Source organism: Piliocolobus tephrosceles, chromosome 8 (assembly GCF_002776525.5).
Source record: "Piliocolobus tephrosceles isolate RC106 chromosome 8, ASM277652v3, whole genome shotgun sequence".
NCBI classification, from domain to species: Eukaryota; Metazoa; Chordata; class Mammalia; order Primates; family Cercopithecidae; genus Piliocolobus; species Piliocolobus tephrosceles.
This window is the reverse complement of record NC_045441.1, coordinates 49400928-49424598: the sequence shown is the minus strand read 5'-3', so window position 1 is coordinate 49424598 and position 23671 is coordinate 49400928. Positions and strand designations below refer to the sequence as shown.

The 23671-nt window shown below is 52.7% G+C and overlaps 1 protein-coding gene across 1 annotated transcript in view; it reads right to left on the bottom strand.

The window, feature by feature from the left end:
• Positions 1–23671, bottom strand: part of MINDY4 (MINDY lysine 48 deubiquitinase 4) — a 132858-nt gene that overhangs the window by 22138 nt on the left and 87049 nt on the right. The window contains exons 10-13 of the mRNA XM_023186026.2: positions 20028–20129; positions 18295–18358; positions 17123–17188; positions 11537–11604 (exon numbers count right to left, since the gene is read on the bottom strand). Of these exons, the coding sequence (XP_023041794.1) occupies positions 11537–11604; positions 17123–17188; positions 18295–18358; positions 20028–20129 (300 nt within the window). The remainder of the gene's footprint in view (positions 1–11536; positions 11605–17122; positions 17189–18294; positions 18359–20027; positions 20130–23671) is intronic.

The following is a 23671-nucleotide window of genomic DNA, read 5'->3' as shown; positions in this document are numbered from 1 at the left end:
CAAACACGGAAGGTTTAAGATCCACATGAGAAGATGAGCTGGGGTTACTCTTTCAGGAGCTTGCAGAGAACCACTAAGGCTTGGGGGTCTTTGGGGAAGGGTGGTTGAGGCTCACCCACCACAGATAGCCCAGCAGGCCTGGGAAGAAGCCAGCTGGGAGTGACTCACAGCAGAGCATAGCACTCAGCTGGCACTAGCTCAGGCAGAAGAATTGATGGAAATGCTCTCCGCAGCATATACAAGCATCTTCTGAAGAGAAGAAAATAACCTCAAAAGGGTCCTGAAGGGGGGGTGCCGATAAGCATCACTGGCCCCATGCCACCTGGAGCTTTCAGAAGCAGTCCTATCTTCATAAGCTCATAGCCTCGTGTTCACCCAGCGGGCTCGAGAGCCTGCGTCAGCTGGGAGCAGGGGGACAGGCAGAAAGGACAATGGGAGGAAATGGTAATTGCATCCTTAGGTGCAAACACGATGGGAAATTCAGCAGTGCGCTGGAATCTTAAAAGGGAGGAACATCTGCATTTCACATCAGGGCATTCGAGAGAGAGAGACGCCAAGGAGTAGCTTATGGTTTAAGAGATTTACAACTCTGGCAAATCTAGATGCCCAGACCTCCCTCTAGGGGAATTCTCTGGAGAGCTGAGTGTGAGGAGTCCTTGAGCAGAGGAACAACAGCCTCAGCACTGGCCAGAGAGAAGGTAATCCACATGGCTAGTCCCAGCCTGCTGTGTGGCCTCGCTCTCCCCTCCTGCAGCATGAGGGGCATGGAGAAGATGAGAGGTGTAATGGGATGAACTGTGTCCCCTTACAATTTATATGTTGACGTCCTAACCTCCAGTACCTCAGAATGTGTGTTTGGAAACAGAGCCTTTTAAGGGGTGACTAAGTTAAAATGAGGCCATTAGGGTGGGCCCTAATCCAATCTGACTTGGAAGAAGAGGAAATCTGGACACACAGGGACACCAAAGATGCACACTCACAAGCGAAAGATGAAGGTACCATGGAACCATTGTGGTTCCATCCTCAGAATGGGATCCTTCCGAAAGTGCAAGGTGAACACCTCCTTTGCTGAAGACATTCCCCAAACTGAAAGAAATGGGCTGAGCACTGCTGGGCACCAGAACAATTCAGTATCCCGGTAAGCAGAGGTCTGCCACACGTGAGGCAGAAAACCTTCCCAAGTCTCCATCCTCCTTCCCAGCTTGCTGTCATGTTAGGAAGCCTGCCATTAGGACATGGTTCCTTTCAGCCACCCCAAGGTAAATCCCTCTGGGAGATGAAAACTCTGTTGAACAGAGCCCTGTAAGAAGCACACAGGGAAGGAGCTGTGTGGACCCAGTGAGAAAGTGGCCACCTGCAAGCCCGGGAGAGAGGTCTGACAAGGTACCAACCCTCTGGCACCTTGATCTTGGACTTCTTGCCTCCAGGGCTGTGAAACACAAATGTCTGTCATTATGGCAGCCCTAGAAACCAACACAAGTGGCCTCCAGCATCTTTTTAGATTCAGAGCCCTTTCTTCAAATGAAATATTACAGGCAGAAGCCCACTACATTAATCATATGGGCTGAAGGCAGTGTGGAGGCTTGTCCCATCCTTCTCTTCTATCAGCCCCTGGATCTCCAAGGACATGCAGCATCCTAGGAGCAGGGGCCACCTGAGCCACAGCTGTGACTGTCCCTTACCCAGGACTGACTTAACCATCCGGTCTAATGGGTGGCTGTCTCCTTCATGTACTCCTGAGGGCTGCATAGCCCTGGGCCCTCAGAGAATTCTGCACAGCCTGAGGAACCAGGCACCAAGCTGGATGACAGGAGCCAGGAGGGCCCAGGACCAGACAAAATGGAAGCTGTCCTACACTGGGGGCCCCTCCAGGGAGCAGAGCTTGCTGGGATTTCAGTCCAACAAGCACAAAGGAGGAGTGGGCTGGACCAGGGGGCAGAAACTCACAGAATAGGCTTGGCTCTGGCTGCCCTAACACCAACCTCCACAGCATTCTGGGAGCGAAGGGTCAGAACCCTGAACCAAGGGTCTGGGGTGATGATCCAGTCTCCGGGGATGCCTGTATCACCCAAAGATAGAGGAAGAGGAACAGAGAGCTTCGCCCAGGATGCCAGCAAGGACCAAACCTCCCAACTCTGTCCGCCCTCTGAAGGTTCCTGAGATACTACGTTGTATTAAGAAACAGAACAAAGGGGATATCAGGGCTGCGAGAGTTTGCAAGGCTCGGAATTTTGCAGAAGGTAAGATGAACGCCCAGAAAGAGTAGAGAACTGGCCCTGAGTTAGTGACAGACGTCAGCCCAGACTCAGGGCCCTCTGCTTCCCTTCTCCACTTGCCCTCTGTCCATACATCCCAGAAGGCGAAGAGGCTCTGCCACTGAGCAGGCTGCACAGTGCATGGGCCTTGAATCTGCACAGTCTCAGGCACCTTCAAATGCATCTTTCTCTCAAAAGCCTTGTAAAGCCAGGAGAGTAAGACCACCATCTTTGTTTTACTGATGGGGAAACTGAGGTCCAGTCAGTAAAAAGGACTTGCGGTTTTGTGGTCACACAGAGTAGGCAGGACTAGGACTCTGTCCCTAGTACCAACATCACAGTGTCTGCTGTGGCCAGAAATATGGGATGATCAGCCAGGCCAGCCAGCTCAAAGCAAGCCCTGGGGTCCCAAAGCCCTGCCCCTAGCCTCCACCATTGCTGGCTCAGGCACAGCTCGCCCCTTCATCTAAAAGCCTCGCTGTGTGAATCTGGGCATGTGGTATAAAAGTTTTTGAAGAAGACGGAAAATAAGTCCAAGTGGCCTAGAGACCAGGTCCCAGCCTACAGGCACAGCCGTTCACCTAACACCAGTGTCCACTTGACCCCTGACTGGTGAGTGACCTCAGGCACGTCCTGACCTCTCTCTCAGTCTTCACTTAGAAAACCAGAGGACTGGAGCAAGAAATCTCTAGGGGCCTCCTACCATGTGCACAAGTGTGCCTGGTCCACGACCCTATTGAAAACATCAAGCCTGAAGTAAGCAGTACTTACCCTGGGGAGACCCAACCAGCCATCCCCCCTCCACCTGACCACTAGGGCACCAGGCCCTGGAGGAACCCTGTCCCACCAGGCCAGGTCCTGCTTGCCCTTCCCAGAAACTGACCCTTGACCACACTTTCCCCACCCACCAGCAGTGACCTCCAGAGATAACAGCCCTTTCGTGGGGTTTATGTTGACTTTTAAGGACACCACCAATAGTGTAAGGGCAGCTGTGGTACAACCAAGAGAACTTGGGCTCTAAAGTCAGAGGGCCCCGATCAAATCCAATTACTGACACTTATCAGTTATTTCCCTCTCTGAGCCTCAGTCTCCCCATTTGCAGTACAGTTACGATGACCCCTCCTCCTATTAAAGACTGCTGTGAGAACTGAATGAGATGAACTATATACGGCAACTGGCATTCAGTAAATGTCACTTCCTTTTCCCTACTATAACAACCATAATAACAAAAAACAAAACAAAACAAAAAAAACAATGACCAAGAGGTCACGATTCCTGCCATCTCAACCACTCATATCACAGCCAAGAACCCAGAATAAACCGAGACCTCCAAGCAGTTGAAATGGAGCTGTGACTATCTCAAGAGGATTTGAATAGAGCGGATATCAACTGTTTTCCCAGGACGGCCAAGAGGGAGTAGGCGATGAGTCAGTGCAAACGGGTGTCAGGCCCCATTTGCGTGACCTTTGGTAAATCGCTTTCCATTTCTGAGTCTCCGGTGTGTCATCCCCTGACAGGGATAACAATAATTACCTCAAAGGGCTGCTGCAATAAGGGACTAGACCATAGCAGGTCTTGCAAACTGCAGAGCGCCCCACAGGCTAGAGGGTGAAAGTTATTTCCGTTCTCGAAGCAGTAAGAGGAGAGGGCTAGGATGGGAGCCGAGGAGGCAGGGGGAGAGTTGGTGGAAGGCTCTGCAGGACGGAGAAAGAGGGACCTGCAAGGAGGAAGAAGGGAAAGCAGGGGCCCAGGCTCATCAGCAGCTGGCCAAAGCCCTTCCCAAGCTGCCTTCTGCCACCCACCACGTCCAGCTCCTTCCCCCGCAGCCAGACCCTCTGCAACTGATCCCTGCAAACCCCCACCAGTGGCCTTTGCCTACTTTGTTCTTGCTGCCTGCCAAAACCCTTCCCACTTATCCCTCAGAGCCCTGCTAAATGTCACCTCCTCTATAATCTCACTCACCCCAGGGACAGAAATGCCCCATCTCTCCTCCCCTTCCTAAGGATACCCACCAACTGCTTTTCACTCGCCTGTCTTGCCTCTCCAGGCGGCAAGGACTTTGAGGGCCAGAACTGGGCTCCAGACCCCGCAGGTGCACAGCAACTGTGCCCCTAAATGACACAAGCCTACCCACAGCTACCCCAGGTGACACTGCATGTGAGAAAGGCCCTGGTGGAAGAGCTTCCAGGAGCTGGAAGAGGCAGGTGGAAGTGAGCACCCCACCCATACAGTTGAGGCTGGTCTGGCACAGGAGACCTTTCCAGCAGGTTAATTACCTCTCCCTCCTTCTGAGGCCTGTCCTCTTTCCCTGCACACCTGGCCCTTCGTGAACACGTAGGTAAGGTCCCTGGGTGAGTGGGCAGGGGCAGGAGATGCACATAGGACCAAGGGTCAGGAGACCTCCCAGCTCTTCAGCGGCATGGGTGTGGCCCCCATTCTCAGCTGTGCCATGTGGGCCCCTCCCACCCAGCTCTCAGGCTTGGTGTCCATGGCAGAATGACTGTCCTCACAGCTCAGTGGCTGTGACTTGCCATCTCAGCAGCCTAGGGGTCTGGCCCAGGCACAGCTGGCTTGCTTTAGCCCAGCCCAGGCCAGCTGCACTGGGAGAGGGAAGCAGGTAGTCAAGCACCCAGCTGGTATGGGCCTATCTAGGGCCTCATTTGCCACTTCTCTTTCTAAGTCAGCAGACACAGCTGAGCAGCTCCTGTTACCCCCCCTCCCACAGTCCAGGGAAGACGATGCAGGCACAGAGTCTTAGACTGAGAGCCAGGAGCCTCGGGTGATGCTGCCAGCTGTGCCATTAACTGACCCTTTACTTCTCAAAGTTCCCACACCTGTAAATGAGATAAGGGTTCCAGCCTGTGGGCCCATCCCTTGGGTTGCCACAAGACCACAAAGGCCCAGGATGGCAGCAAGGGCCCTTTCCCTCTCTCCTCCACCTCCAGCTCCCGATGAGGCTAAGCCTCCAGATTCAGTCTTCCACAGGGTCAGGGGTCTGCACAGGGTCTCCAGAGGAAGCGAGGCAGAGATCTACAGGATAGAATTTGGCTCTCTGTAAAGGGGCCTGGGAACAGAGGAGCAGGTGGCTCCCAGGGATGGGACCAGGGAGAGAGACAAAGTCAGTGGAAGGAAGTGCAGTCTCAGTGGCGGGCCCACTATTTCCATGACACTGGCATCCATGCCCCCGTGGGTCCACCTTCCATTGTCACCTTGGTCTCTTGAGACATTGCTGAAAATCTTCATTAGCGGCGCCTCTGCCCTGAGTCAGTGTTAAAGTTGGGCTGGAGTTTATTGAGGAAGTTCCTCTCCTCCTGTTTCCCAGCTAAGCTTCAAAACGTCTTAGCACGCTGGGTAGGAAGGACACTTACCCGTCCCACCCTGCCTCACATGTGACCTGGGGGAAGACTCAGGTGAGAGAGGGCAAGTGAGCCACAAAGCTGAGGTGTCTGTGCAGAGATGAAAGCCCAGTGGTCAGGCTCCTGGTCTGGGTGGCTCTGTTCACGCCTCATTATTCTGGGCTGGCAGAGGCTCAGTAGAGTCCCAGGTAAGCTGACGAGCATCCCGTGGACCCCTCCCATTCAGAACAGCACAGCTGAACCTTCAAGAACCTGTGATTCTCAAGGGGAACAGCCTCTGTTCACATCTAACCCCACGAACCACCCACCCCCATGATTCCCCCTAGAGGGTCTCTGACGGGGTGAGCACTGCCCACACTTGTAGGAACAGAAAGCTTGGTGATCTCTTTTCTCCATTACTGAGAGGAGCCTGGGGGCCTCCATGAAGGCCCAGCCCACCCTAAACCCACATCTGCTCTCCTGTTCTCAGACACTTGTTTCCTGACTCTGCCCCATCCTTTTGCTAGTGGATGTGGCGGCCTTCTCTGGGCGGTGATTGCCTTTTGGGGATACCCCATGTCCATACGCCTGTGATGGTGCAGCCCCGGCCTGGCCACGGCAATCACACCAAGAATGGCACCCTGCAGGCTGAGGAGCTGCTGGAGAAGGGCTCCCTTGAGCCCACCATGCAGGAGGACCTCCCTGAGAATACAGCTGGGACAAAGGAGCCAAAAGTGAAGAGACAAAAGAACAGACACCAACTCCCAAAGACAATGTCTGGGTTCCTGGATCCAGCCCCTCTTAAAGCCTGGGCTTCTGATAGGAATCAGTCAGTAGCTTTGTTTCTGCTTACACTGGCTGGGAATTGAGCTTCTGTCACTGTCTTTCCAACCAACACTCACAGCTGGCTTTTGTTTCAGGACTATTTGCACAAAGGAATAAACTATTTTGTTGCTGCCATTGCTTTTAATCTCTTGAGGAGAGTTACGAAGAGCCACAGAGAGACATAGTGTGGGTCCTGCCCAGTGTCATCCCTCACCCTCAGCACCTAGCTTGTGCTGTTCGAAAACTGTTTCAGCAAATGACAAGCTACCACCTCTTCCAGACTTTCAAGACTGCCTTTGAGAAGCTGAAGTTGCTGCTGTAATGAAGGCCAAGAATCTACTGCATGAAAAGGTTTTCACCCCCACTGGATCTTCTCAAGGCCTCAATGACCTGGCCAGGCCTGTGCTCCACCAAGGCACTGGAGCAGCCCGTGCTCAGTGCTGCCCAGGTCTGGTTCAGAGCTGGCCCTGACCCCAGGACCCTGAGCATCCCTGGGGCTTGCGAGAGCTCCCTGGGGAAAGTTCTAGCCATGCAGTTTGAAAAGCAGCAAAGCTCGGTGAGCATGAAATCCTGCATGAGATTTATCATAAGTAATTCGAGATCTTAGAAAAGAAAATAAACGGCTTGAAATCAAGTGGGGAAAAAACCTTCACAAGGCTTTGCACACAGCCTGGGATAAACCAGCCTCAAAGGTCTGTTTCTCGACTGTTCTTGAGGCCTCTGACAATGAAGTGGCCAGGCAGGCAGTGGTTGGCAGCACTCAGCTAGGTTTACATCTGCCCATGGTGTCTTCACCCTGGCTCCGGTCTGGGTTAGGAATGGCCAACAGACAGGAGGCACTGACTTTGGTGCAAGGGCCAAAGAAGAGAAGCCTCCAGTGCCCAGGCATGAGTCAGAGAACCCTCACCAGGAGGGAGGGACCACCATGCCCTCTCCATCACACATCACAATCACATGCACGTGTACACAATCAAGTCACCCTTCACACAATCTCAAACACAACCACCAACACCCACATCATCTCACACCCGGCCATACAGCGTCACCAGTCTCTCCCATCCACACACACACACTATCACACCACCACAAATGTACACATACACACGCTGTTTTTGTAAAGAACTGGCTGGTTCTTTACAAACTCTGCTTCTCTTGAGCTGAACTACAATTGGTCCTGGAGACTCAGCTGTCTCTTTTGGCTATCAGGACATGTTTTCAACTGCCCAAAATGGTAACAGATTGCCCTGAAATGGCATCAGAGGATTCTTTGGCAAAGCTGAATCTGAACCCCAGAGCAGGAAGGCCCTCGGCGATCATCTGGTCCTGAGGTTTTTCAGCTGTGTATGCAGAGCTGGGGTTTCTCCAAAGGGGGTCTCAGGGGCCGTGGCTGGACAGCAGGGGTTGGTACTGGATTGGGAGGCTGGGGAGGGGCAGCAGGGGCCTCTCCCTCCCACCTCTGCTGCTCTAATCAAAGTCATTCTGCTGCATCTGCTTCACACAGTGAGCTTGAGAATAAAGCTTATTTGGGTAAAAAAAATCAGATTTTGTTTTCATTACAAACATAGTTTAAAAAGCACCAGCCCAACCCCTCCTGTTAGATAAAGAACCCAAGGCACAGGCTGAGTCAGTCACATGGTTGTCGGTGACTGAGCTGCGCTGAGGACCTCGGTATCCTGGTGCTACATTGTGGCCAAGAAGTGAGTGCCTTCCTGTGACTTGCTACCCCACTGGGCTTCCCGGGACAAACCTAATGGTGCCTGAGGTGGATGACATTTATACCCAAGTGTCCAAATATCTGTAGAGAAAGGCCTTTGCCGGCTGCTAGCCCCGGAGGCAGAAGGCAGAGGTGGGATTCCAGTCCCAGAACTGTTATCATTGCCCTACAAATCACTGCAAACCTTCAGCAGAGCCTGGTATCCCTCAGAGAGCCAAGGCTGGAGGTGCTGGGATGCAGGGAGCGCCGCTGGAGTGCAGTGTGGCTGGCACGTGAGAGGAGCAGCCTGTTCTGGGGACTACCCTCTGGAAGGCCATAGAATGGCTTATTCACGGGCACACTCCCACATGTAGGAATGCTAGTACGTTATCTGAAATAATTTCAGTGTGGCTGTCTCATGGGATCTGGGCAGCACCATGACTGCCCAAGCTATTCCCATCCTTGCTGGCATTCCTGTCTTTCCTCTTCAGGAGTCTCCCCTGGGCCCCACGTGGAGTGGAAGGGTTAGCTCCACTCAGATGCCCACATCTCCTGCAACCCCTCGGGGGGAAGCATGCAGCAGTCAGGAGGGAACACTGATCTGGAGGAGCCCCCAGGCGGCACAGGCTGCCCAAAGCCTGCCCTGATCCCCACTTGAAGCCCTCAGTTTAACTAAAAGCTTAACTAAAGTTATCTTGAACTTGAACAAATCAGATAGAGTTGGGTGTCTTCTCAAATACACCTCTGCACTGCACGACCCTGGGTGGGGCGTGGTCCCACGGCCCCTCCTCACCCCTCCAGTGGCACTCAGCACAGGGAGCTCTCGGTTGCTCTGGACGTGCCTACCAAGGGTGAGTGTCACTGCAGAAGCCCCGTCGGGAATTGCTGGACATCCCTGTGGCTGTGCCTATGGAGACGGCAGCACGGCCTCCCCCACAGGGCCCCAAGCCAAGGCTGCAGGCAAGAAAAGACAAGAAGGCACACAGAGGCATCTGAGCTCCTGGGATAGGGTTGGACCAGCCATGGCCATTATTCCTGGCTTGTACCCACCAGGAGCTGTGCTGAGCACAGCTACATCTTGTAAGGCAGGAATTCTCACTCCCACTTTAGAGGAAGAGACTCCAGCTCTATTCAGAGGAGTAGAGACTCAGGCTTTTTCCAACCAACTTTTTCCAAAGTTCAGGTTTACGAACAGCAAACCCAAAGAGCCAGCTCTGGGGCCAGATGGCCTGGGTGGGGCCCAGGGCCACCAGTTTTACTTGCTGTATAATCTCGAAGCCTACTCACCTCCCTCAGCCTTGCTTCCTCCTCTGAAAAACAGGGATGGTGAGAGCACTCACAGCGGTGCCCACCTAACAGAGCTGCTGTGGACTCGATGTGTTTGTATGCAAAATGTTAAGGCAAAGGGCCTGGCGCACGGGAAGCCTCACAGACACTATCCTTACCACTGGCAATGAGACCTGCCTACACACTGTCATCTTAGGAGAGGGGAAGGGGAGGCCACAGGGTAAGACGAAGCCCAAGGCAGGCCTGCCTGCCTGCCTGGCTCCAATACCACAGGAGGGCTCTATTTGGGTCCTCTGGGAGACAGAGGCCCATACTGCCCCAGGGGCCTTGACCATCTGCCTGCAGGACCCAGGGAAGGGCCTCAGATGGCCTGGAAGAACAGCTGGACTGTGTCTGTGTGTGTGTCCACGTCTTTGTGAGTTTTTGTGTGTCTGTGTGTGTGTCTGTGTGTGTGGCCATATATGCACATCTGTGTATCTGTGTGTATTCATATTTGTGTTTGTGTATGCGTGTTGGCAGGGGTGTGACTTCAGGCCCATAAGCATGAGGCTGTGCAGGCCCAGCAGGGCAGCCTTCCCCACACTAATTCCCCACAGGTGCCCAGCTTGACTGGAAAGGGTAGGGAGGGGGAAGAAGCAGCCCTAGTCCCCCAGCTCTGCACAACATGAAGACTGGCCTGGGCATGGAACCCTGAAGCCCCTTTCAGAGGGACAGGGCTACATGCAGGAGCATGCAGGTAACAAGGCGCCCACTCCCAGGCTGCCCCGGTGATCACCAGAACAGACACACTCAAGCACAGAGCCCTAGACTCCCAGAGCCAGAGGGCCCCCACACGGATGGGGGCGCTGAGACTGACGTCATTGAGCCTGGCCCTCCTGAGAGTGCAGCTTCCCTTCAAGGAGACCTGGAGACTCCCACCCAACCCGTCAGCCCAGGAATGAGCCAAACCAGGAGCAAACCCAGTCCTGGGGAGAAGGTGGTGCAGCTTATGGTCTCCACGCACGTGAGTCCACGCCAGGAAGGAATCATATCATTATGGCAGGATTAGAAGTTGGAAAGCACTGTGCACTCACACGCATTTAATAAGGTCAGAAGCAGCAAGCAGCAGGCAGCCTGGCGCACGAGGTCACAGAGCCCCCACTGTCCTCCCCCGAATCCGCAGCAGAGGCCCCTGGAAACAGGGAGGGCGCCGACCAGACCCAACCAGGCCAGGAAAGAAGTGTCTCCTGCTGCGACCTCCCGCCCCTGGGCACCACAAGGCTACTCACCCTGCCTCCCCACTTCCCAGGGCCCACCTGCTGAGAGCTGTTCCCAAGTCCTCCCCACCATGCACCCCTCAAAGTAAGATTCACTCTCCCAGGACTCCAGGCCTCCAGGGTTCTGTCCTCTGCTTGAAAGAGAATGGGGCAATCGATTATACTTTCCACAACCATTCACGCGCTATTAATCTGCTACACTTCCTGGTGACATGCCCAGGTGACAAATACAAAGAGGTTTAAAAGGCTCCTAGCAAATGAGTTTCATGGGGAAATTCCAGCTGTGGGGCAGGCTGGGGGGGGGGGGGTATGTTTCATCTGATACAGACTCATCCTACACACCCTGCCAACAGGGGTCAGGCAGGGGAGATTAGGACAAGCCACCCTGCCACCTCTCCTCTCCCTGCCTCCAGGGCCTACTAGCCACCGCCCACTCACCACTGAGGATGCCAGTCTTGTCCTCGCAGCTACAGGTCTGCCTTGGTCTACAGCGAGGCCTCCCTGTCCTGAGCTCTTGAGGGCCCTCAGCCATCTCCTGGGTTTCAGTCTCAATTGTCCATCCCCTGCACAAGTGCCAGGGGCATCCCCTTGAATGCTCAAGTGTGTACACACTGCCGTCCCAGGCAAGCTCCTTGAGGGCCGGTGGCGTGTCTTTCGGGTTGTCCACCACACACATGGTAGCCCTGGACACGTGTACATGTAGAATGTGACTACTTTCTCTCCTCCACCAGCAGACCTTCCCCTACTCCACTGCTTCATTCATCCTTTCCACAACACTCATGGAGCCCTCAACATGCGCCAAGCCCCATCCTAGGCTCTAGGGAGGCAGCAGTGAACAAGACAGATCAGCCCAGCCCCAGGGAGTTGAGGGAGAAAGATACTCACAGCTCCGTGGACCTGGACAGGATGGCAGACAGGGTGAGCAGGATGCAGCCATAGGGGCCCACTTCAAACTGGGAGGGGGAGAGAAAAATGAGCTCCATCCCATTTGCACCTCCCTCTTCCCAGCCCCACACCTCTGTGGGAGCCACACCCCAGGGAGCAGCCTGCCCTGAGCCAGCTGCCTCCAACCCAGCCCTAGGGTTGCTGGGTGGCCTGAAGGCTGACCTCCTAAGGGATGGGGCATTGGAACAGCTTGAATGACAATGACAGCAGAGCGAGGGTGATGCAGGGACCACCACAGAGAGCATCAGTGACCTCAGAGTCCTCGAAACTCACAAGAAAGCAACAGTCATGGCCAGCTCCATTATGATGCAAGCGTCTAACGGGCATTATCACCCCGAACACTCTAACAGGCCTAGGGGACGGTACTATGATTACTGCCCTCTAGCATATGTGGAACTGAGGCTCAGAAACTGAGTGACCAGCTTGAGGCTGCACAGCTTGTCAGCAGCACACTGGGACTCCAGGGACCTCTAATTCCAGATCCCTTACTCAGAAGAACTGTGCTGTGCTGAGAGCAGCGGAGAGCAGGTTTGGAGCAGAGTCAGGATCCAGTGCGGCGGAGGAGGCAGCCATGTAGATGCATGTCTTAAATGTTTATATATATATTTTAAAATATCAACATTTTGGTATTTTGTTCCTGGTGGATTTTTCTGATTAACTTTGATTTTTAAAAAAGATAGGTCTTGCTAACTTCTGAGTTTTTTGGCACCCCCTTAGATTTTTGCATCCACAGTGAGTCCTCCTCCCAATTTTGGTTTGGAGCTGGCGTCGTGGGGTCTGTCCGCCTAATTTAAATCCTCACTCTGCCACTTCTTGCTATGTGACCATGGAAACATTCCTGGACTCCTCTATCCTCAGTCTTCTCATCTGTAAAAAGAGGGTAAGAATCACAGCACCTATCCTCATCAAGTTATGAAAATTACATGAGTTAATCCTTATAAAGTACCTCAAACAGGGCCTGGCACCTGTGTTAGCTGTTAGAACGAAGCTGGCTCTGCCCTGCCCATCTGTCCAGTGAGCCCAGTGGGCCACAGCCTACTGGGATGGGCCATATCACTTCTGGTCCCTGGAGAAACGCCATCCCCAACTGCAAGCCAGTGTGAAGGCCTCACCCATCCCACTTTGGAAACCATGAACTGTGACTGAAGACACTGCCTGTTATAATAGTCAGTGTTCTTTATGTGTAATCACATTTTGGACATAAAATTAGGAAAAAAAAAAAAATCCCAACTTGTCTCTCCTGGAACAGACAATGAAAATTATAAAACTTATCATGTTTACGTTTTTGCCTTGGCTGCCAGGAAGCTCAGAGACAAATATGGTGCTCTACTATGGTAACTACTGTAGCTCAAGCTTCTGATAAAATTATCTTTTCCTCAAAATATACTCTTTGTTTCCATCCATGAATTCACTTGGTCAATCAGTCATTTAAAAAAAAATTATTGGTGAAATTTCTGTGCCGAGAGGATGCTCCCAGCTAAGGCTGTACTTGTGAACAAGGTGGATATGGATCTCTCCTCCTGGGGAAGTAACTTGGGGAAGAAAAAACAATAAGCAACTTGAAAAGGCTGGAAGAAGGGGTTCTGCCATGACAGAAATACAGGCTCCTTCAGAAACACATAGGAAGGGCCTTTAACACAGACTTCAAGTTTGGGGAGGGAGTATCAAGGAAGGGTTTTTGGAGAAAGCGATGTCCAAACAGAAACCTAAGGGAAGGTAAGGAATCAGAAAAGTGAACGTTGCTCCAAAAGGAGAAGCACATGCAAAGGTCCACAGGCAAGAGAGGGCAAGTTGACTATGCAGGGGCACAGCAGAGCCCTGAAGACACCATTTTCTTTTAAAAAGCAACTTCCAATCTTTTTCTGGAAATAGGAATGGAATGAATGAATCAACAACCATCTTCAATCAACCTCATCTTCACTCTGTGATCTCAGGCCAGCTACTTCATTTCTGCTGCCCTGTTTCCTCTTTGTAAAACAAGAATAACGAAGACCCACCTGGCCTATTTCCTTGGCTTCTGGTGCACATTCTATGAGACAATGTCTGTGGAAGTGCTCTGAAAATGGCAAAGAGTAATGCTGATGTCTCCCCCTGCACGGGGGGGACACAGGCCCAGGAGGACTTGGGCCACCAGCCCCTTGTCCCAGCTCTGCATGCTGCCTAGGGAAGTCATGAAGCTCTTGGTCTCGGTGTCCCTTTCCATAGAAAGCCTACCTAATCTGCCACAAATTTCCATCTCCCCTTGGACGAATCACAAAGTGTTCTTGGTCTCAGTTTCCCCTTCTGGAATTCTTGCCTACTTCTGCCATGGACATATATGCTGTCCTGGGGCAGCAGCAGTACTTTCTTGGTCTGTGGTCTGTTTCCCCTTCTGCCATGCCCGTAATGCCTACCTACCTACAATGAAGAAACGGACACAGAAGCCCACTGTAAGTCCCAACTCTCTGTGTAAATTTGGGGAACTATTATTACATTTATGCCAGCGTTTTCCCCAGTCCTAGGAACACCCTCAAGGAGACCCCCTGAGCCCTGACATGCCTCTCTGCAGTGGGTGGGGAAGAACCCTGCTTGAGGCTTCTTGTCCTTGCTGGAATACAACTAAATGGCACCAATATTCCATTTTGTTTTTTAAAACTTTTATTACAATTATCTCATCAAATTCAAGCTGCCAAGACATGGGAGGCCACAGGGCAACACGCCTGCATTGAAAGGCGAGGTCAGGCAAGGCAACTGGCCTGAAAACTGCCATCAGGGTCTAGAAAGTGGTGCCACTTGGGAAGAAGAGGCCATTCTTCCAGTGCTGCTCTGCACTCCATAGAGACCTGAGTCTACCAAGGAACTCCAATGGGAGGCAGAGGTGGGGGCATCCTCCAGCTGGCCAGGAGCCTGCCAGACACCTTGCCCAGAGAGTGAGCAGTAATGAAAACACAGCAAGGAGGCAATTTATTTTGGGCAAAGATGGCTTGGTGTACATTTCCAGGCCTGGCACGAGGAACCCCTCTTAGGCCCAGGCCATGAAAAATGAATTTGGTGAGGGCAGTGCTGAGGCAGCTCAACTGCTTCCAGCAAAAACATGAATTAAACTGCAGGGGGAGAGCTGCCTTCCAGAGTGAGGAGGGCCGAATACGGACTGCCTGTACCAAGGACCAAAGCCAGGTGAGGAGGCAATTGCTTTGAGTCCAGAGGCATCGCTGCAAGGAAGCTCCCTCGCCCTGGAACAAATCCCACTCTCTGAACCCCTTCCACAGTTCCTGTCTTGGTTAGGCTTCATCAAAGTCCTGGGGTACAGGCTGAGGGGGAGGCTCCGTCTCATGGACAAGGATGCAGAGGTCCTGGTGCTGAGGGGCCACCCCAGTCCATCAGTGGGCAGCTACAAGCCTCAGGATCTGTGGGCATTTGAGCAATCACCCTCAGGCTCCACCTTAGCCCCTGAAGCCTCACCAGTCACTTCCTTTTCCTGGCCCTGGTGGCTCCACGCTCTGCTTCAGCTGAGAGTGTGACTAGGCGATCCCATTCCTGGCCACCCTGGCCAGATCCCACACACGGACACGGATGCCATCAGGCTCTGCTCTTCTCTCCTGTGACTGCTGCACTCTCACAACACTCTGGAACAATAGCAGTCTCCTTTCTGCTCGTTCAGACTGCCTAGTACTGCATTTGGAAGACACCCTTCTCCACGTGTTTAAGCTTCTTCTTTGAGGACCACACTTAGATGATGAAGAGCTGGAAGCTACCCGATACCATTTTCCAGATGGGGAAACTGAGAGCCAGTGACTTTCCCAAGGCTACATGTGACTATGGAATAAGCCAGAGGAGGCCCCCAGGCCTCTGCTCCAGGCCTCCTCTGCCCAGGCCAGGTGGTAAATGTACCGCATCAGCAGATGGCCTGCTGAGTGACTCCAGTGAAAAACCAGAGTTGGGGGACAGGTAGCAAAGGACACACAGGGGGCTCCCGATGCCTCAGCCAGCACTCCTCCTCCCATGCGCCTGGACAGAGCAACCCATGTAGAAAGGCAGCCATCCTAATCCCTGCTTTTGGGACAGGCCCTGAGGCCTCTGCCCGGGCTGAGGGGTGAAAGCACTTCAGGTGGACTGACCCGCCAGCGACCTCACCTGCCTCCTCTTGTTCTTAGGGCAGGTCCCATTGCCTACCCAAGGGACATCTGGTGCTGCCAGGGCCTGGTCATTTCCCAGGGCTGTGCCCAGGCCTTCAGGGTCCTTGGGAAAGTTTCGCGGAAGGCAGTCTGACAGCAAGAGCTTTAGTCCTGGTCCCATTTCCAGCAAGTCCTCCCACTCTCCGGTTTACCATCAAACCCTCCAGTGCCTTCTGTGGGGCCGAAAAGAATGGATCCCACATCCAGAAGGCCAAAGGGAAGGCAAGGGAAGGCTCAGGGACCAGCCAGCACACCAGGAGAGAAAGGTCTGTGTTCTTCCTCTGCTTCGATCCTGACACTCAGATGTCAGAATTGTGAGGCCTCGTAGTGGGGGTCTCAGAGGTGGCAGGTCTGCTGGCCTTAGCTCAGGCCACACCCGCCTTCTGAAATGCGTCCCTCTCATTTATACATGTCTACAAGGAACCCATCTCAAGGCTGCCCTTAGAGCATCATTACAATGGCAATCCTAATGTCAACAACAGAAGCTAACAACTACTGAGAACAAGCACAGCCCAGCTGCCCTAGGCTGTCTGCATGATGCTCTCAGGCAGGCACTGTTCTTCTGACCCACATTTTACAAATGAGGAAAGTGAGGTACAGGAGGATTCAGTAAGCTGCCTAAGGTCAGGTAGCTACTGAAGGGTGAATCTAGATTCAAAGCCAGGCCAACCAGCTCCAGAGACCGTGTTCTTTACCCCTGGAGTGTGTGGCCCCTCTCCACAGAGCCTGTGATGCCACAGCTCTGCTGCGACTTCCCAGAGCCCTGAGATCTGCTGCTGTCTGGCCCTGGCCACATCCTGCCCAGCTCATGGCCAGGAGTGAATGTACAGCTCTTCTCTGGCAAGAGGCGGGTGCTCCAGAGCCCTCACCTAGAGCAGCCCTGCCACCCCAGGGACACTAATCAAAGTGTGTATCACACTGCTAAGCCCTCCAACCCACCCAGGAAGCCGCTTTCTGGTCACCTCACCAGCTGGTCCCAGGACCCACTTCACTGACAAAGAGCTCCTGTATTCCAGTGGGGGCTGCTTCCACTCGGACAGAGAGAAAGCTGTGCTGACCTCCATCTAACAGCTGCTTCCTGTGTCCTGACCCCACCTATCCAGCTCTGCTGTCAGTAGCCCTGGCTGTGGCTGCTCCCTGTGCCGTGCCTCCAGGACCAGCCCTTGAGGATGCAATGGCAGGAGCTGGATCCCTCACCCCAAGTCCATTCTCCTCAGCCCCCAACCAGGGGCCAGCATCACTCCCTCCCAGCTTCCTCGCCATCCCAGCAGGGGATGACAGGGAGAAGAACTCCAGTTCACAGCACTGTTCCCACAGTGAAATCAGAAGGCTCAGTGCTGCACATCCCACAGGAGTAAGGCACGCTTCATACCTGACGAATGTTTTGTTGAAGAAAAGTCACCAGGTCCTCATAGCAGGCCAAACTGTGGAGCGTGAGCTGAGAAGACACAAACACGCAGGATGAGTGGCCCAAACCCCGTGCAGTGCCCCATCCTGGATTAGCTTCTGTTCCCCAGCTTCAGTAGCTACAAAACCCCACTTGGGAATGTCCCTGCATCAGAGAGCAGCGTCCCCAAGTCGGGGCTGAGAGGCACGGCCATACATCTGCGTGACTGAAAGGCTGCCTGGCACTGCTGGAGCTGCTGGGACTCAGGCAGCTCTGTGGCAGCCCTGGACCTCAGACTCCAGAATTCCAGCCTCCTGTGTGGCCCCAACAGGGGAGGGCTGCACCCCATGGGTGAGTCACTGATACCAGAGAGGAGGCTGGCAGGGAGGTCAATATCCAAATCACAAGAGCCAGGCCAGGTGGAAGTGAACCGGCCGTCCTGAGTTCAGCGGGAAGCAGCCCTTAAGAGTCTCCTTTGCTTTCTCAGGCAGGCCAGGAAAAAACACTTCAAGAGAAAATATTCAACAATGCGAGACCCTCAGTTAGGGTCACAGGGCAACACATGCCCAAACCGAGGTCAAATGAAACTAATTTGTTAACACAAACATTCTCAGTGAAGAGGTTGGCAAGAAGTAGCTAAAAAACTTCACTGTTTTTATATTTTACAAAATACAAAAATATACATCTCCCATTATGTCCCTGATTGTGTATGACTTAGATCTGGCTTTATGGCTGGTGTTCCAAGCTATTAAAGTTCCTCCCCACGTTCTAACTTTCTCTCCCTCTCCTTACCACCCCTGCCCCACCCCCTCCCACAACAATCCTGGAGCAGATGCTAAAGAAAGAGGAAGAGGGACACAGGGAAGCCCAGGGCTTAACCAAAAGGCATTCCGTACAGACCTCACCATACAGACCTGCACACCCTCAAGGGGACAGGGAGCCAGTCAGCCTTTTGGCCGTAAAGCCAGCTCTAGCAGGAGCCCACCCCCAAAGCCACCCCACGTCTGTCCCCACCCTAATCCCAAGACAAGGATTCCTGGGACCTGGGTTGCGGGAAGGCCAGCCTGTCCCCAGCTGAGGAAGGATTTACTTATATGAAAGGAGACAGTTCCCAAACAAAGCCAAAGGTTGCGTGATAATTTTCCAGAAAGCCATACTGTTTCTAAGACTCCATCTGCTTTGTATTTCCCTGTTGGACTGAACTGCTGTGTTCTTGAAGCCCTAAAAAGGAAAGGAAGGTGCATGAGTCCTCCGAGTGGAGAGAAGGCGTGCCCTCCAGCTGGGGCGAAACCACATGTGTCATTAAATAAAGACAAACAAGAAGGTGGCTCCAGAGAGAAAATGGAGCCAAGAGTTTCTCGTTTTTCCCCACTTTGAACTCACCCACTAGGCTAGGCCCAAAGAACTCCAATAGCAGGATTTAAAAGAAAAAGAAAAAAAAAAAAAAAGAAATGGAAAAAAGACTGCAAAGGGAGAGCTTGGAATAACCAAACCCAAACCCAAGCCTTGGCAGTAGGAAGCCTGACTCTCACCCACAACTGACAAATGTGTTTCCAGACTGCGGAATGCTGACTTGTCCTTTGTTTTCACTGATGGAGGAACACCACCTCCGTGCTCTCTGAGGCACCCCCTAGGTGTGCAGTCCCCAGGGGTGTGTAGCCCAAGATGGCCGGGAATCAGAGCCGGATTTGGGGCCCCGTGCTCCTTTAGTGGCTGCGTAGCCTTGGACCAGCCACCCTCCCTCTCTGGGCTTCTGTTTTCTAATCTGTAAAACAGAGAGAAACTGAATTCCTGCCCCATCTGTTCTCAGGGCTGCCCTGCAGATCCTAAGGGCCGGGGTTAGTAAGTTAACTGGAAGGTGAGTACCAAAGACAAGTGACAGTAATAATAACAAAAATAAATAACAATATCTAACACATGGTGCTTAGTATGTGCCAGACACTGTCCTAAACACTTCACAATTATTATTATTTGTCAGCTATTCATATTGATAAAATGATTCAAACTGATAATCATATTTATTATATATCATTTCTTTATACTGACTCATTTAGGTCTCACAGCCATCCAAGTAATTAATCGTTATAATCATCCCCATTTTCCAGATGAGTAAACAGAGCGGTTACATCAATTGCCCAACGTCACACAGCCAATAAGCAACAGCATTGGGAGTCTAAGAGTCCTTTCTCTGAAGCGATATGCTACAGTGACCAATGTGCCCCCAGAGTATGGTCCTTGGCCCCAAAAGTGATCACCTTTACTACCGCTTAGCCTCACAGCTGGGACAGTGATGCTTCCACTCTGACGGGCCAGGCTGAAGAGCCAGCAAACCTTGCATGTGGGTTATATGCAGTAGAATGGGGCCAGCAGTGAAGAGATGATGCGGGTCAGGATAACTGGGTCCAGGGCCTGGGCTCCATCTCACCTCCCTGAGTCTTTATGGGATGGGGACCCAAGTGACAGAGCAAACGGCAGTGTGCTTTGGGGACTGGGAAGAGCAGTACAGTGGGGTCAGGACTGGATCAACCTGAAGGGCTGTTTCCCGAGGCCTCCAGATCAGAGAACTATAGAGAGGAGCTGGCTGCAGGGGTCAGAGGCTTCCTCTGAGGGGTCACCCCAGAGCTCCTCAGGAGGAAACCAGGGCAGACAGACCACGCCTTCCGCATGAGAACTGGAGCCCAGAGAGGGCATCACAGGGCCGCATGGAAGGACGGGGCTCTCCCTGAGTCTGGGGCTGCCCAGCACATCGGGCTGGCTTGCAGGGCTCCTCCCAGCATGTGGCACAGGGTGGGGACCGGAAGGACCCAAGGACAGGAGCACACACAGCCAGCTTGCCGGCAGCTGCCAGCAGACGATGAGCCATGGCAACACAGACCTCGGAACCACTTACAGTGCGACAACGGCTCTCTCTCGGCCCCCTGCTCGCCACACAATATCTGCGAGGGCCAGGGCGAGGCAGTGGGTCCGGTGGGCATCTGAAGGCTGCAGGCCCCTGCGGACAAGAAAAGGAAGGCATTTATGCCCATGTGGACACAAGGCTGAGATAGTGCAGCTCTGCTTAGTGTGGTCAGGCAGCCCCCTCTGCAGATGGCCTGTTCTTTTCCTTGCCTGCAGAGGGGCCACCTGCAGCCCAGGAGCCCCAAGGCAAAGCCCAGGAAAGAGGGTTCTCCGCAGCTGAGGGCCAAAGGAGGTGCCTTCAAGCCTTCAAGTGGGAGGCCCCCGGTGGGGCTGGAGAAGGAGGAGGCAGAGGAAAGGGCCCATAGGAGCAAAGGGGGCTCTGCAGGCTTGGTGGGGCCCAGAAGTGTGTGAGAGAAAGGGCTATGAGTTCTGACAGGGACTGGGAGGCCTAGCCAGCAGTGCTCGGGAATGACTGCCATCTCAGGACTCTGCCCTGGCCCTGGCCATGCCCACCTCCAAGCACCTGGAGTCAACAGCATGTACAGGCGGTGCTCTTCACCCCCAGGGCCAAGGGGACAGCAGCCTCACTTGCTGGACATTTAGACACAGAGTGACAGGACGGATTCAAGGATGAGCTCTGTGTTTTGAGTGGGTACATGGTGGTGCCATCAAGTGAAATAAGGACAATGTGGCTGGGAAGAGGTAGTTGGAGATAGAAGATAATGAGTCGCACTTCAGACTTACTGAGTTTGAGATGCACTCAGATCTTTAGATAAGGCTGTCAGACACGTAGAAAGCCCAAGAGAGCGGCTGGGGCTGGGCACAGATTTCCCAGAGACAGAATGAAGAAAAGCAGAGACAGTGGCCAAGGGTGGAACCCTGTGGAACTCTAAAGAATCAGTGGAGGTAGAGGAGGAAGGGTCAGAGGGGCGCAATGAGGGGAGAGTGCCAGGACACAGTCTTAGGAGCAGATGGACAGGTAGTCAGCTGTATCAAACACGGCAGAGACCTCTCTGTAATAAAAAAGGTAACTAAGAGGTCCCTGGTGCCTGAACTGAATGAGAGGGAAGGGAAACAGCTGAATATACATATTTCTTTCCATTTCACATTCCCAGGACTCCTTCGAGGTATACTTCTAGGCTTCTCTTGGATTCTGCAAATTTTTAAAAAACTCATATGGAAGCTAGCTGGTCTCTCCCTAACAAACAAAAGGACTTGATGAAGACCCTGCTAAGGCTCAAAGGAAAACAGAGGAGGGGGTGCCTGCCTTCAGTCACCAAATAATGCCTGAGCTCCATGTGGAACTGTTGGGGAGGAAGAACACTGAAGTTTGTCCCTCTTTTCCAGGGCAGGAGAAAAGAAACCAGGAGACCAGGACCCAGCCCACCACAGTGGGCAGCTTGTGGTCACTGCCCGGTGCCTGGGATATATAGCCAGTGACCTACACCCAGGCTGCTGTGGTCCAATTACTTTAAAAGGTGACAGACCACAGTGGCCCCTCAGTTTCCTCTTCCATAAACTGGCAATGACCACTGCACCTCCCTCATGGCTTTACACGAGATGTTTGTAAGGCCCATGGACCAGTGGCTGGCATGTGGTGACTATTGAATCAATGGTGCCTATTACTATTGTCTTTTATGAAAACATCAAGTCCCCACGTGGGCCATGACAAGGAGAAAGTGGATTTCCAACATCTAATATGAAAGTGACACCAAGCCTCTGACACTGGAAATCCTTCAAATCCAATGAGACAAGCAACAAGCACTCAAGCACTTAAGAAAACAAAACAGCCACTGCCTGACACTTCTTTGGCCTCAGGAAGCCCATCATGTTCCTTGGAGGAAATAGTTACCAAGCATTCACCGAACCGGATGCCCCAGCTGCTGGGAGCACTGGCCCAGGTCACGGCTCACTATGAAAACAACCATGAGAAAACATTGCTCTAGGTTTCAGGAGAGCCCACACCAAGGACTAAGGGGACCCTGGAAAGCAGTGCTTATCAGGAAAAGAAGAAAGGACTGGAGTCAGAACCCACAAACGTGACTCCATTACCCTCACAGCTCCTGCTTCATGCCCTGCTCTCATACAAATGATGGCCATGTACTGTCAACTGTGCATCCTGAATACCTCATGCCCACCCTCCCGCTGCTGTGTGGCCCAGGCCAGGGTGTTCTGCCCCTTCGCTCAGCTGTTACAGCCAGTGCCCTACCAGCATTTTTGCTCCATCTCGCCCCCCCGTCCAGTCGCCATTGCACATACACATGGGGTGGGGGTGGGGGCATGTCTTCCTACAACACAGGTGTGACCTGTGTTCCCCGACGTGGATAGATGTTATATAAAATCATGCCTGGAGTGTACCTATGCTGGAAAAGCTCCCTATCTGGAAGTAAGGAGACCCCCTGGCAAACACTTCTACACTAACTTACTGAAGCAGGTAATTCTCAGTTGGAAGCTTCTCAGTGTAGCAACAAATAAGACTTTAAAAGCCAACATTGGCCAGGTGCAGTGGTTCATGTCTATAATCCCAGCACTTTGGGGAGCCCCAGGTGGGAGGATCGCTTGAGGCCAGTAGTTTGAGAATAGCCTGGGCAACATAGCGAGACTCTGTCTGGAAAAATTAAAAAATCAGCCAGGTGTGGTGGCACGTGCAGTCTCAGCTACTCAGGAGGCTGAGGCAGGAGGATCGCTTGAGCCTAGGAGTTGGAGGCTGCAGTGGGCCATGATCACGCCACTGAATTCCAGCCTAGGTGACAGAGTGACACCCTGTCTCTTAAAAAAAAAAAAAAAAAAAAATTAAAAATGCTTGAAAAGCCAACATATACATTTATCATGTGCCAGACACTGTTATAAGCTCTTTCCATGTTATTTCATCAAATTGTTAAAGCAACCCTATGAGGGAAGTACTATTATATCCCCTTTTTAAAATGGGAAAATTGAGGCATGGAGGCACAGTGATTTATCCAGATTAGATAGTAAGTAAAAACTGGAAAAAAATACACACTGAGGAAGGAAGGAGAGCTTGGGCAAGTTGAACCAACTGTCCTGGGCACCTGGTTTTAGGAACCAGCCTCCTTTGCCTTTGACCCTGTCTTTTCAGCACCACGTAACACAATCAGGAGATCTTGCTCTGGGGTGGGGCCTGTCCCCTGATCCCGCAGGCTCTGCTTATAGCCCCTTTGAACCACCATGTGTCCAAGCACAAGTCCTCATTCTTTTCACTGGCTTCCAGTTAGTAACTCTGCCAGTCTCTCTTTTCCCTGGGCCTTCTCCGTCTTTCTCTTTTGAGACACAGTTTTCTAGAAAACTCAGTGGAGTTGGAAAAAGTACAGTGGTCAGACAGGTAGGAGACTTGGGCTGAATTCCTGGGTCACAGGTTCTGGGGAAACCATTGCCCTCCCTGGCCTTTGTTTGCCTGCCCACCTACAAATGCAGGCAGGCACTGGGTCAGATGCCCCCAAAGCATCATTCCAACACTGCCATTCTGTCTTTAACCCAGGAGTTCCCAACCCCCAGGCCACAGACTGGCACTGGTCTGTGGCCTGTTAGGAACAGGGCCGCACAGCAGGTGAGCAGTGGGCGAGCCAGTGAAGCTGCGCTCCACCTGCTGTCAGGTCAGCAGTGCCATCAGACTCTATG